This window comes from Bubalus kerabau, chromosome 7, assembly GCF_029407905.1.
Source record: "Bubalus kerabau isolate K-KA32 ecotype Philippines breed swamp buffalo chromosome 7, PCC_UOA_SB_1v2, whole genome shotgun sequence".
Lineage (NCBI taxonomy): Eukaryota > Metazoa > Chordata > Mammalia > Artiodactyla > Bovidae > Bubalus > Bubalus kerabau.
In genome coordinates this window covers 30,413,880-30,428,166 of record NC_073630.1, presented here as the reverse complement: position 1 = coordinate 30,428,166, position 14,287 = coordinate 30,413,880, and the positions used below count along the sequence as shown (strand labels likewise).

Sequence of the window (14,287 nt, the reverse complement as noted above, 5' to 3'; positions counted from 1 at the left end):
GCTAACATTATGTGTAGTGTCCTTCAGAAATTCTTCCCTACTTGAAGGTTCTTCCACATTTTCTCTGAAAAGTTTTGAAGTTTTGCCTTTTTGCATTTAGACACTTGTTTTATATGTAATCTCTTATACATGGAAACTTCATTCTTCAGATTGCAGCTCACATATCAAATATCAAGGAAAACTTTGCTAAGCTCCACGACTAACAGGCCAGATGTACCTAGAATACTCTTCACCAAGCACCATAAATCTCTGCCTCATGATACTTAAATGACAATAGCAATTTCACATTTATTTGCATTTATTTGTATAATGTTTGCCTTCCCATGAAGATTACAACTTCATGAGGTATGGCATCAAGTCTTTTTATTTGCTATTTTATCTCCCAGCACTAAAATAAATGCCTGTCACATAGTTGGCTTTCAAATATCTGTCAAATAAATGAAGACAAGTTCCACAAATATTAAAGACCACCAAAAAAAAAAAAAAAAATGCCAGGAAAAAAAACAACAAAACTACCCCTTTCATAAAGAGAATGTGACAGATGAAATACAGTATATGTAACAACAGAACACAATTCAAAAATAAACCGTTTATCTATTTATTTGTTGGCATTAAGGTAGTTCCCTTGTTAGTTCTTAGCAGCTCCTCAGTAAGTGTACATACAACTCTGTTGGAACTAGGGAGATTAAATTCTCAACTAATAACACCATTACCCATTCAAGCTGTTCAAACTAGAAAATTTTAAGTCAACTTCTATTATTCCTTTTCCTTCATAAACCCTATCAACCACTTCTGGAAATCATCTCTTGCCACCTGTCTTCTGTCTAAATGAATCCCAACCTGTGTTAGCATCCTTCATCTAGATAGTTGTAGCTAATTCCTTCCTAGTTGGTCTTGTCTCCAAGTTCTTCCTCATCCAGTTCACCTACCACGCTGCTCACAGGAAGATCTAAATCACAAACCTGACAGTCACCACTGTGCTTAAAAACTTCTGATGGTTGCTGATTACAGACAGAACCAAGCTTATGTTTTTCCTTCGCCTCGTCCTTTCCTCTCATCTTCCCAATGCCACAGCCCAGCAGAAACTGGGAAACTGAGACACCAGAAAAGGAATAACCGATAAAACCAAGTTTTGAAGGAAGTGGTCATAAAGATGAACATTTCATCTTCTGAGCTTAAGGAAGTAAGTATCGAAAATCTTCAGGTGGGAGGTACAAAGGTGAGAAAAGATAAGGTTCAAGAGTGCCTATGAAAAACTGAAGGACTATGAGGGAGCAAAATTATTATTATCTCACAACTCTGCAGTCTCAACACACGTCCCCGAAGCTGAAAATAATCTCTTAACTGTACTGTTTGTACCTCCAATGTAGTTTTCTAACATTTCTAACTTGATTTCTTTATCCAGAGAGTCACCTCCTAGTATCTACTTTGCTCTTCCTCAGGCACATCATCACCTCAAGATGACAGACATATATTAACATATCAGTGATTACACCTTAGTATCATGTAAGTTGTAGATTTTTACACAAGGATTTTATCAATGTTTATTATTATTTTTATGAGTAGATTTTTTAAAGTTTCTTTTTAAAAAAAATAAAATTGTACTTGGTAAAATAGCATTAATCAGATACTACTATTTTACAATATTCCAGCAAGATGTGATCCTTGTTGAACTTGTATTACTCAACCAACTTCACCTCAAACTAGGAAAGAGCTTCTGAACCTTGAGAAATTTACCTATAGAGACAGTTAAAAAAATATTTAATGGCCTAATGATACCTTTTAAACACTAGCCAAAATTTCACCCTAAATTAACTTAACATAGCACTCAAAACATACATCACTATGTTTTTAACAAAAATAATCTGAAATTCTAGTGCTAAATTATATTAATGTGCTTTTCTAAAATAAAGAGGCAAATGAGATAATGTTTAAATGTCTCTTTTATTCCACATTTCTGAATATGAACTCAACTGCCTAAAAGTAACAGCTTGTATCAATCACTGTATTTTTGATAATCATTTAACTCAGGTGGTGCAGATGGTAAAGCATCCACCTACAATGCGGGAGACTGGGGTTCGATCCCTGGGTTGGGAAGATCCCTTAGAGAAGGAAATGGCAACCCACTCCAGTACTCTTGCCTGGAAAATCCCATGGACAGAGGAGCATGGTAGGCTACAGTTCATGGGGTCATAAAGAGTCGGACACAACTGAGCGACTTCACTTAACTCAGGTTATGCTTTTGGATCTCAACCCTTCATGAATTGCTGAAGTTTAACTATATTACCTGAAAATGAAGCTAATATAATCAAGTAATAAATGCAATCATTCTTATCAATTACTCAAAGATTAGTTTTCATACAAAACCATGCTTAATATATAAGATTCCTACTTTGATAATATAATTTAAGTGTCCAAAGCAATTAAACTGCTTGTCTTTCTAGAAAGTTACAATCAATATACGTATGGTTCCCAAACCTTGTACTTAGGTACCCAAGTTGCCCTTGCAACAAACTTGCAGTTCCAAGGGATGTTTTACATTTTCCAAGAGAAATTAGTAACATCTGTCAGAAAACCTTATGAACTATTACTACGATATAGTGTGGGGCACTGGAAAAAAATAGAGAAACATCAACTGAGGAAGTTTAGGAACTTCTGTAATACTGAATTTTAAAGTAAGTTTTAAAAGTAATCTCTTTTAACATGATGACAAACAACAGGCCATATTAACCTGAGATGTATCTAATTTGTCAACTTCTGAACTACAATTAAAAAGTCATTTACCAATCTAAGGGGGGGAAACCCACTTCTTTACACATTAACTTCTAAAATTATATTTATTATGGCTTTCATAATATAGTATTACAATTAAAACAATGGACTTTGTTTTAATGGACTCTTTGCCTAATGGACTAATTACTAGTCATTCAAATAGAAGGTAATTTTGTAATTCTCCTTACTATTTATTCGATATTTTTTTCAATAGCAGGCCCTTGCCAATAGGTATTCTACTCATAAGCCAAGTGGCCCCACATTTTTCAATCCTATATCTTAATATAAATTCATCCTACCAGTCCTATTCCCATCTCAGAAATAAGATAGGAATTACCTGACTTTCTTCTTTTTTTCGGTCACAAAAGTCATAAAATCCTTAGGTCAGAGGGACCTTAGATAAGCTGATCTGTAAAAGGATTGCTGAAAGGAAAAAGAAAACAGGATTTCTACGGGACAGAAAGCCCTGGTTCCAAGATGGGCAGACTAAGAGTCAGAAGCAACTGAACTTCTTCCAGTACTCAGGACTACAGGCTTTCCTAGTTTGTAAAGCAAAGGGACAGCACTAGAATTTGGATCTGTTACCAGACATCACTCAAGATCCAGTCAGAAATTCAGATTCCCAAGACTACCCTGGAGATTATTCTATTCTAGCTCAGTCAGTTGGGTTTGAGGGATTCTACGCAAGGGATTCTGGTGCAGAGCCAGATTTGGGAATTGTGACGGATGCTTCAAGCTGACTTACCTAAGACCCAGTCAATGCTAACCCCTTTTTTCATGCCTGTCTCTACCATGGAGGCTCCAAAGCGAACTATTCATTTTCTGGCCTTCCCTTAAATTAGACATGGTCTTTTAAAACAGCAATGGCAAATGACACGGAAAATGAAGCCTGTCAGTGCCACGAACCCATTGTCTTTCCTCTCCCTTTTTTCTGCTTTTAATTTTGACAGGTAAGTAAGTTATCTTGTTTCTATAAACCAACATACTAAGGATGGCAGAGAAGACAAAGAGGACATCTGGATCTGCATCTGCCTAGACTTCTTGACTCCTTGTTATGTGAGGAAAAAAACACCTTTTCTATTTAAACCACTATTAGTTGCTTGTAACCCAAGGTGTTTCTAAATAACAGCACTGAAAGAACAGGTGATCTCAAATGTGCAGCTCAGATCTAAGATTCTAACGGCCTAACTTTAAATAATCTAACTGTCCAGGGAAGGATACTTTTCTATAACATCCTTGACATGTGGCTATCTAGACTCTGATAAACCATCTAGAGACATCATTCAGAAAACTATCACAGATTTCCAGTACTCATTCTTTACATACTGTTTCATTCAGTTCAAGAGCAGATTTTGTTAAGGTCAAAGTGACAAGATGAATTAAAATGAGTATATTTTATGCAAACCCCACACTAAATAAACTACATATATAGCTTGTGTACATAACTTTTTTAAACAAATAAATTTAATCATATCTTAGTCTAGGAAGGTGAGAAAAACTAATTACAAGGGTATTCTTCATGCATCTTTCTCCATCTTCACTGTCCTTCATTCTAACTTATCTATCTGGGGCTGAGAAAACATCAGCTTTAATGTATAGGAAACATATCTTCTGTGAAAGTTGCAAATAAGGGTTCACCTAACCAGTTTGGTATTTCAGGCCATAATTTTTTCTACAGAGAACTGGGTCTATGGCTGGAAGAATAACTGTCCCAAAGCCGAACTAATATAAAAAAGAAAGCAGCTAACAAAACATATCCTCAAATGGACTTTTCCACTGTGCCCTATTCCTAACTCACATTAAAGACTACTACTGCAGAGGCAAGAAAACATATCAGTAAACACCAACTGAGATCCTACTCGGGGCAAGGAACCATGCTATACAAGGCAGATGGTCAGGTGGCTAGCTGTGAACAAATGAAGGGGAAGGGTTCAAGGAGATGCTGCAAAATTTTACAGTAAATAAAAGCAAATAAATAGCAAAAGTAAGCTAATTTCTGATTTTTCTAATGGGCAATATCATCTTTAACCGTCATGCAATAAAAACGGATTGGAAATGCACTGACTTTCAACCATGCTTTGGTGGACTTTTCATTCAACCTACCGGTATTTGTTGGGTTGCTGGCTGTAGCCAGGGAGGTGTGGTTTTGAATCAGATTGTCTTGGGTTGATGGAAGGCCTGGGGCTGACCACGAAAAAGTACTGTATCCTGAAAGACTCTGCTGCTGGTGGTACTGTCGTGATGGTGGAGGTGGAAGTGGGGACGGATGGCTGACAGCGGTGTTTTGACCAGAAAATGAATTATCTCTAATTGGCCTGACAGCTGGAGCATTCTGTGAGGTAAACATTTGTTGCCCGTATGGATCACCAGCAGGTAGAGAGGGATATGAAATGCTAGGATACGCAGCATTAGAAACAGTTGACAAAGCATAGTGACCACAAGTAGAGGGAAATCCCTGAGAAGCAACAGAGGAACTGGCAGAGTACGTGGCTGGACTGTTGTAATGATTCACAAAAGAGGAGTACGGCTGGGAGGCACTCGTATGCAAATGCGATGCGGAGGACGAGGCACCTTGGAAAGATCCCGGAGTGGATCCCACAGCGTGAGGGGCGGGAGGAGCCCTGCCATACATCTGCTGTGCTCCTGCTTGCTGGCTGGCTGTGTTAGGAGTCGCCACGTTCTGGGTTGGTACCGTATAGAGACCAGAGTAGTAATCACCACTCTGGCTTTCCAATGGCAATGAGGTCATTTTCCCAGGTCCTTGAGAGTAATGTCCTGAGGGAACAATATAGTTTTGAGGAGGCAATCCATACTCAGATGGAACCTGCATTTGATTCTGTGCTGGACCTGAAAAAGAAAAGCAAGTATTGACAGGGATTAGTAAGAAGGCAACTAATGTTTAAGTACAGTTCCCATCTAAATGTTGCCCTAATTTACTTCTTCATAATCCCAAACTGTTACAAGAGACTGTACTCTAACAGACCCGCCATGGTAGTCAGCCTCCAAGATGGTGCCCAGTTACCTCCATGCTCTGGTACTCATACCCTCCCACGATATGCCCGTATTGGACTGTGTGCCCAGCAGCATACAGCAGAGGCAATGCTATCACTCCCAAGACTTGTCCTGTCTCAGGCACTGGCACGCATAGATCTCTCAGTGCGGAAGATCAAAGTTGCCAAGTCGTGAAGAGCTCTCTGGAAAAACCCATACAGTGAGGAATCACATTCTCATGACCAACAGCCAGAGAGAAACTGAGGTCTGCACACAACCTCAAGAGTGAGTCTGGAAGCAGACTCTTCACACCAAGTAATAGAGTCTTAAAGATAACCGGCGCCCCAGCTGACAGCCTGACTACAATCTCATGCTTGAGACCCTAATCCAGAATCTCCCAGCTAGACTGCTTCATGTCCCAAAGAAACTATGAGATTAGTACTTGTTGTTTTAAATTGGTAAGTTTTAGGCTATTTTGTCATGATAACAATACACCTACCAAAGTCGAAGTTCAAACCTTTCTTACTGCCCCCCTCCTTTTTTTAATTATAAAACTAACATATTATCTACTATTTAAAAAATTCAAACAATGAAGAACATAAAGTGAAAAGTACAAGTCCCCTTCTTTCCCTGGTAGCTGAAATCCTACTTCCCAGATGTAGTTTAGGTAATGGTTTCTTGTGTATTCTTTGGATACCTATATGTACAATATATGTAATATATACATACACATATATATATGTACTTAACCACAAAGACCATACTACAGTTCGGCAAGGATATCCTTCTGTGTTAACATATATAAATCTTTATTATTCTTCTAAAAGAATCTAATAATATTTCATTGTAGAAACATAACATTATTTACCAAATCCCCATGATGAATATTTATTCCAGGGAGTGAACTAATTTATGAGGTCTACCTCTGTGATGAATCTGCAGGATAATTTCCTAGAATTGAAACTGGAGGTTCAAAGGGCTTAGGGGCAATTAAAATTGGAAGGAAAGTTATGACCAACCTAGATAGCATATTGAACAGCAGAGACATTACTTTGCCAACAAAAGTCCATCTAGTCAAGGCTATGGTTTTTCCAGTGGTCCTGTATGGATGTGAGAGTTGGACTGTGAAGAAAGCTGAGCACCCAAGAATTTATGCTTTTGAACTATGGTGTTGGAGAAGACTCTTGAGTCCCTTGGACTGCAAGGAGATCCAACCAGTCCATCCTAAAGGAGATCAGTCCTGGGTGTTCATCGGAAGGACTGATGCTAAAAGCTGAAACTCCAATACTTTGGCCACCTCATGTGAAGAGTTGACTCATTGGAAAAGACCCTGATGCTGGGAGGGATTGGAGGCAGGAGGAGAAGGGGATGACAGAGGATGAGATGGTTGGATGGCATCACCGACTCGATGCACATGAGTCTGAGTAAACTCCAGGTGTTGGTGATGGACAGGGAGGCCTGGTGTGCTGCGATTCATGGGGTCGCAAAGAGTCGGACACAACTGAGCGACTGAACTGAAAATTGACCATTATTGCCAAATACCTCCAAAAATGTCTATCAATTTGTACCTCTCGTCAATGATGCTTCAGAATGCCTCATCTTCGCAACACTGAGTAACGTTTTAATCTCTGCCAATCTAATAAGAGAAAAACATTTTATCTTGCAGTACTAAACTTTGAGTGATGCTGAGAATCCTTACAAATGTTTCTTAGCCACTTGGGTATCTTTGTTATCTACCCTCTCCCCAAAGGATTGTGTGTCCTTTAATAATTTATAAATGTTCATATACATTAAGCAATTTAACCATATGTTACCATTATGTGCTGCCTGTATTTCCTTCAGATTACTTAACTTTGTTCACGTTGTCTCCTGCTATAGTTTCTCAATTATCATGTAGTAAAATCTTTCATGCTTGATAAAATTTTAATTCATACTTCATAGAGCCTCCCCCACTCCAATATTATAAAACTACCCATGTTTTCCTCTAGTGCTTTTAATACTTTCATTTTTACATATTTATCTTTGTTCACTACAGAATGTATTTATTTTACCAGTATCATTAAATTTATCATAACTTAATTTTATTAATAGTCTAAACATTACACTTTGTGCCACTCACTGTTCTGTTTTATATATATTCACTCCTTTATTCCTCCTCATAACAACCTGAAATAAAGAGTATCATTATAACTACTTTATAATAAGATAAATGAAACAAAATTTAAGTTAATAAAGTCACATACTTAGAAAGTAATAGGGCTGGGATTTGATTTAGATAATCTGGCTCAAGTCCATGCTTTTAAACAGTGATCTGCTGGCCCTCGCTACACTAAAATCCTACTAGCTTTCTTCAGCCCAGAAGGTCAATTATCTCAAACAATGGAATTCTAGTTTTGGTTCCAAGGGCAAACTTGAATTATCCTAGAATCTAATTTGCTTGTCTTTTGGAATGAAATAGGTATCTGTGAAGTGAAGTGAAATAGCTCAGTCGTGTCCAACTCTTTGCGACCCCGTGGACTGTAGCCTACCCGGCTTCTCCTTCCACGGGATTCTCCAGGCAAAAATACTGGAGCGGATTGCCATTTCCTTCTCCAGGGGATCTTCCCGACCTAGGGACTGAACCCGGGTCTCCCGCATTGCAGGCAGACGCTTTAACCCCTGAGCCACCAGGGAAGCCTCTGAAATGAAAAGTGAAAGTAAAAGTCTCTTGGTCATGTTCGACTCTTTGCGACCCTGTGGACTGTAGCCTGCCAGGCTCGTCTCTCCATGGAATTCTCCAGGCAAGAATACTGGAGTGGGTAGCTGTTCCCTTCTCCAGGGGATCTTCCGAACCCAGGGTTCAAACCCAGGTCTCTCACATTGCAGGTGGATTTTTTACTGTCTGAGCCACCAGGGAAGCCCAAATGAAAGGATAATCAAATACACACACACACACATACACACATACACACACACGCAAAGATATACGTATATAAATTTCAAGCTGCTTCAAGTTCACTGACACAGAGGAAGGTGTCACTGTATTCCTTGCCATAATAATGTATAAAATAGAAAATATGTACTCATAAAAGATACATGAATAATTTCCTTATTCTATTTTCAATTCCTACTAAATAATCTTTAGCATTTAGTCATTTAAATACATTCTCCAAAGATAACTACACAATCAAGCTGTAAACAAAAATAATGTCCAAATTTCTGTAATTCCAAGTATACAAGGAACCAAAACTCAGGTAACACTATTTTACTAGGTATATAATTTACTTTTCTTATAGGATATTTCACATGATCATAGTTGACTTAAAAGAATTTTACTTAAAAGGAAACAAGTCTTAATACAAATCTTTCATTAACATGCCTTAAAAAAAAGTGTAAAATGTTCTTCTCCTCTTACTAAAATAGATCTTAAAAAATGGTTTTGCTACTCTTCATTATAGCCCGAGAAAACCCAACAATGTACACATTTACTAATCAAGAGATCAGATAAATCTGTTTAAATATCTACTCCCTCTATGATTTGATTTGGCTTATCTACGCTAAATGATCTCTGAAAGCAGGACAATAACCATGATCTTGTCCAAGCTACTCAAATGCCATTCTTCTAAAAATAACAGGAATGTTGGAACTGGTAACATTTATCAGAAGTAAATTACCCACCCAAAAAAGTCTATTTACTTTTCCATCCATCAAGGAAAAGGAAGGTACTTACTTTGGAAAGAGGGTGCAAAGGTAAGAATAGCTAATTATATGTCGATGCATACCATTCCTTATCAAAATCTAAATGATCCAAGAGTACCCTCCCCCAAAATTCTAGTATAATTTAACCAAAATAGTATCTGAATTAACTCCTTTCAAAGTAAAATAATTTTTTGAATATTTAAAATCAATTTTTTTAAACCTGCACTAAAAAAAAATAAAGATCAGTTTAAATTTAAAGAAAATGCTAGGACAAGAAAATAATTTTTAAAAAATTTGTCTTACTGTGACCTAACAAGTTGTGCATTTTCTTCAACTTTAAAATGTATTAGATAATTCTTAACTTTTTCTTAGAGTATATTAATAGTGAATGATTAGTTGCTCAGTCGTGTCTGACTCTTTGAGACCCCATGGACTGTAGCCCACCAAGCTCCTCTGTCCATGGGATTCTCCAGGCAGGAATACTGGAGGGGACTGTCATTTCCTACTCCAGGGGATCATCCCAACCCAGGGATCAAACTTGGGTTTCCTACATGGCAGGCAGATTTTTTACCTTCTGAGCAAACAGGGAAGCCCAGGGGTTGTGAATATTAAAGTTATATTTCTTCTGTATAAACTAAAAAATAAGCCTGGCAAAGATCACAAATGCACCCATTCTCTTTAAAAAAGAAAAAAAAAAAAAAACGACACTCTGTAAATTATGGGAATTTCACTAGTATTAGCATTTTCACTTACTTATATTCCCGATAATTGCCTCAGTAACAGTGGCAGTTTTAAAGCATGGTCACCAAACTCTATTGACACTCTGCTGATTAAAGGGTAGGCTCTGTCTACTCCTCCTGAATTTCAGCAGGCTTGTAACAGCTTCCACCAATAAAGAATGGCAGAAGCAAAGCTGTATAAATTCCCAGACTCAGTCATAGATAATTGAGCACCTGTATTGTTTGATGGGATTATTTGCATGTGGATCCCTAAGCAACTCCATTAGAAGCCCATTTACTCCACAGCTGCCATGGTCTAAGGATGCCAAAAACACACAGAGCGGTCACTGCTAGGCACTCTGGTTTGAAGTACAAGTCTGATATATTCTAGTCTAAGTGCCAGATGTGTGAATAAATGAGCCTTCAAGGTCATCCTAATCTCCAGCCATCAAAATAACCTTTGCATCTTCCCAGCTCTGGCCCTAGACGTCCTAGAGCAGAGAAAAGCCATCTTTGCCGTGCCCTGTTCAAATTCTTAGCTCAACACAAGCTGTGAGAATAATGGTTATTTAACCCCTAAGTTCTGTTGTAATTTATTATGTAGTAATAGCAATCACTATTTTAAAAAATTCAGGATTCAGATTCTAAAGCCAAAATACTATTTACAACAGCTCACACAAAAAGTAGTACTGAAAATACAAATCTAATGAAATATGTGAAGAATCTATATGTAGAAAACTACAAAACACTGACGAAAGAAATCCAGGACTTAAATAAATGGAATGATATACCATCTTTGTGGACAGGAAGGCTTGACATTAAGATGTAAGTTATCTTAACTTTGATCTTCAGATTCAATACAATCCCAACAAAAACACATGAAGGCTTTTTTTTTTTTAAATAAATACCAACAAGAAGATTCTAAAATTTCTAAGGAAAGGCAAGGTACTACAATGGGGGGGGGGGCGGAACTTTGAAGAATAGCAGATTGTTCCTTGTTTAAAGCTTTCTAACGGTTTCTCTTGCCATCAAGAATAAATTCAAATTCTCTAATATGGCCTGTAAGATAGTGGGAGACATGATAATCCCTCCCTCACCCCACATTCATGTCCTAATCCCTAGAACCAGTGAAAATGCTAGGTTACATGGGTGGTAACATTACAGATAGCATTAGGGCTGTTAAGTCAGTGGACCTTCAAAGGGGGAATATATAATCCAGGTAAGCTCCACACAATCATGAGAGGCCTTATAAGTGGAAAAGGGAGGCAGAAGAGAGTCAGAAGGAGATGTGATCACAGAATACTCCTCTGAGAGAGGCAATGTTGCTGGCTCTGAAGATGGAAAGAGTGGCCAAGAGCCAAGGAATGTGCACAGCCTCTGGAAGCTGGAAAAAGCTAAGAAATGGATTCTCTCCTAGAGCCTCTGGAAGTGAATGCAGCCCTAATGACACCTGGATTTTAGCCCAGTTAGACTTCCAACCTACAGAAGATGAATTCATGTTGTTTTAAGCCACCAGTTTGTGGTTACTTGTTACAGCAGCAAAGATAAAACCAAAGCAGAGACTTTTTATGACCCGACCCCGCCCTGCTTGTCTGTGTGCTTGTGCTCAGTTGCCAAGTTGTGCCCGACTCTGTGACCCCATGGTCTGCAGCGCGCCAGGCTCCTCTGTTTTGGGGATTTCCCAGGTAAGAATACTGGAGGGGGTTGCCATTTCCTTCCCCAACCAGGGATCGAACCCGTGTCTCCTGCATCGGCAGGCAGATTGTTTACCACTGAGCCACTGGGGAAACCTCTGCCACTCACAGCTCACTACTCCTCCTTCTCACAATGATTTCCTAAAGGTATACCTTAATATACTGCAAGTCCTCACCTGAGTCTGCCAAACTTTGATCAATAAAATGTATCAAAAGCTCTGCTACAACTAGAAATGCCTAGTGTTATGATGAAGTGACACAGAATGCTGAGCTGGTAAAGAAGTATAACTTGCCACAAGAAAAGCAAAGGAGCCACAGCACAACATCAGGTAAGGCTGCATGCTACAGCTTTGTGTCAAAAGGCCAGCAAAGAGGTTGACTAGGGCAGAATATTAAGTTGCTTTATAAAGACTTCTGAAGAGGATCATGTTAATATATTTTTCCTGGAACTTGCTGTTTTAAAATACATGTGTTCTAAGTTTAACTCCTTCAAGAATGTCACCAAAAACTTTAGCACTAAAGTAGCCATGAGTGAAAAGGCTGAAAATCTCTATTCCACATACACTCACTCTTAGCATAGAGAGTTCTCAAGTCATGCTTGTTCACTTCTGACTGTTCACACAGGCTCTTCCTTCTACCGGGAACCTTCGAGGTCCCCTTCTACCCGCTTCTCCTGACCAACTCTTACTCATCCTTCAGCTCTCAGCTCTTCCTCTAGAAAACATTCTGTAATTCTACAAGTTGATGCCCGTTTAATGTTGTACTGCAGTATATTGGACCTCTGTGACAGTGCTTTCCACCTGGGACTGTAACTAAGTGTACACTCTGTAAGTCAAAAACCTGGGCCTACTTTGCTCTCCGCTCTATCATATCCTTAAGGCTTAGGATACTGACTGGCTCATGGATTCCATTGCTGTGTTTTGAAGAAAAAAAAAATAAGCCCAGTAAATAATCATCAAATATTTCTGTATCAGGCATTTATCTCATCACAATTGTCCACAACTACATGATATTTAAGGGCTTCCCTGGTGGCTCAGTGGTAAAGAATCCGCCTGCCAATGCAGGAGACTTAAGAGATGCAGGTGCAGTATCTGTGTTGGGAAGGTCCCCTGGAGAAGGAAATGGCAACCCACTCTAGTATTCTTGCCTGGGAAATCTCAAGGACAGAGGAGGCTGGTGGGCTATGGTCCATGAGGTCCCAAAGAGTCAGACAGACTGAGCGACAGTATGCATGCATGTGCATGATATATAAAGAAAAAGAATTCAAAACTTAAGACTTATACTCTACTAACCAGAACAAATTACAAGTCTGAATATTTTTTCTCTGCCATTCTACACTTTTTATTCTTTAGCAGTTCAAGTATAAGAACATTCGAAACAAAAGGAAAGTAAAAATCTACTGCATTTCATTGCATCTAAAGTGTTTGGACATTGCCGCTTTTTTTCCTTCTTATTAGATGTATGAGTTTCCTAGTACAGTGTAATAAATTACTACAAATTTAGTGGCTTAAAATAGTACAAATTTATTACTTTACAGTTTGGAAGTCAGAAGTCCAAAATCAGTTTCATTGAGCTAATGTCAAGGTGTCATGGGCAAAGCTGGTTCTTTCTGAAGCCTGAGGAATGAATCCATTTCCTTACCTTGTTCAGCTTCTAATGGTCACCTGCATTCCTTGGCTTGTGGCCCCTTCCCTCCATCTTCAAAGTACATCATTCTAACCTCTGCTCCTGTGGTCTTGTTACTACTTTCTCTGTAGGCTGACTCCTCCAGTTTCCAATAAGGATGGTTGCAAGTATATCAGGCCCACCCAGATCCAGGATAATCTCCCTAGCTCTAATCACAGCTGCAAAGGTTTTAGATGGTCAGCCTGACTGATATTATCATACACAAGCGAGATACAGCCTCTGGTTTTCTATAAGCACCCTTGCTATCCTTATTGAGAGAAAATTATCATAAAATCTACCCAAAGGATAGATCTGCCTCAGTGACATAATTTCCTTCCTGAGATCAGATTCTCACCAAAGGAAAACTGATTCTATTCCTGCTTTATGCAAACTCGATATGAAAATCAAAATTTACACAGCAAGTATCTTATGGAACATCTAGTCACTATACCAAAAAAATCATAGGCTCTTAAATGTTTCCTCATTCCCCTCATTCCATAGAGAAGCAACATTTTGAATATAAAAATGTTTGCTTCATTAATCTTTTCCTGAATTGAAAAGACTGAATTAATTCAGGAAAAAATTGAATTCCTGAATCACATTCCTGAAATTTAAAAAATTTTAACATTTTTTTAAAATTTATTCTTAGTTTTTGGTCATGCCACACCACATGCAGGATCTTAGTTTCCCAACCAGGGATAGAACCTGAGTCCCCTGCAGAGGAAGTGCACAGTGCTAACCACGGGACTGCCAGGAATTCCAGAATTT

The 14,287-nt window shown here is 38.5% G+C and overlaps 1 protein-coding gene across 5 annotated transcripts in view; it reads right to left on the bottom strand.

Moving 5' to 3' along the window:
• SEC24B (SEC24 homolog B, COPII coat complex component) overlaps nucleotides 1–14,287 on the bottom strand; it is an 80,059-nt gene that overhangs the window by 59,272 nt on the left and 6,500 nt on the right. For all 5 annotated transcript variants that reach the window (XR_008716877.1, XM_055587941.1, XM_055587943.1 and 2 more), the window contains exon 2: nucleotides 4,876–5,619. Coding sequence is in view for 4 of the 5 variants with exons in the window: in XM_055587941.1 (XP_055443916.1) it covers nucleotides 4,876–5,619 (744 nt within the window). In the remaining variant the exon portion in view is untranslated. The remainder of the gene's footprint in view (nucleotides 1–4,875; nucleotides 5,620–14,287) is intronic.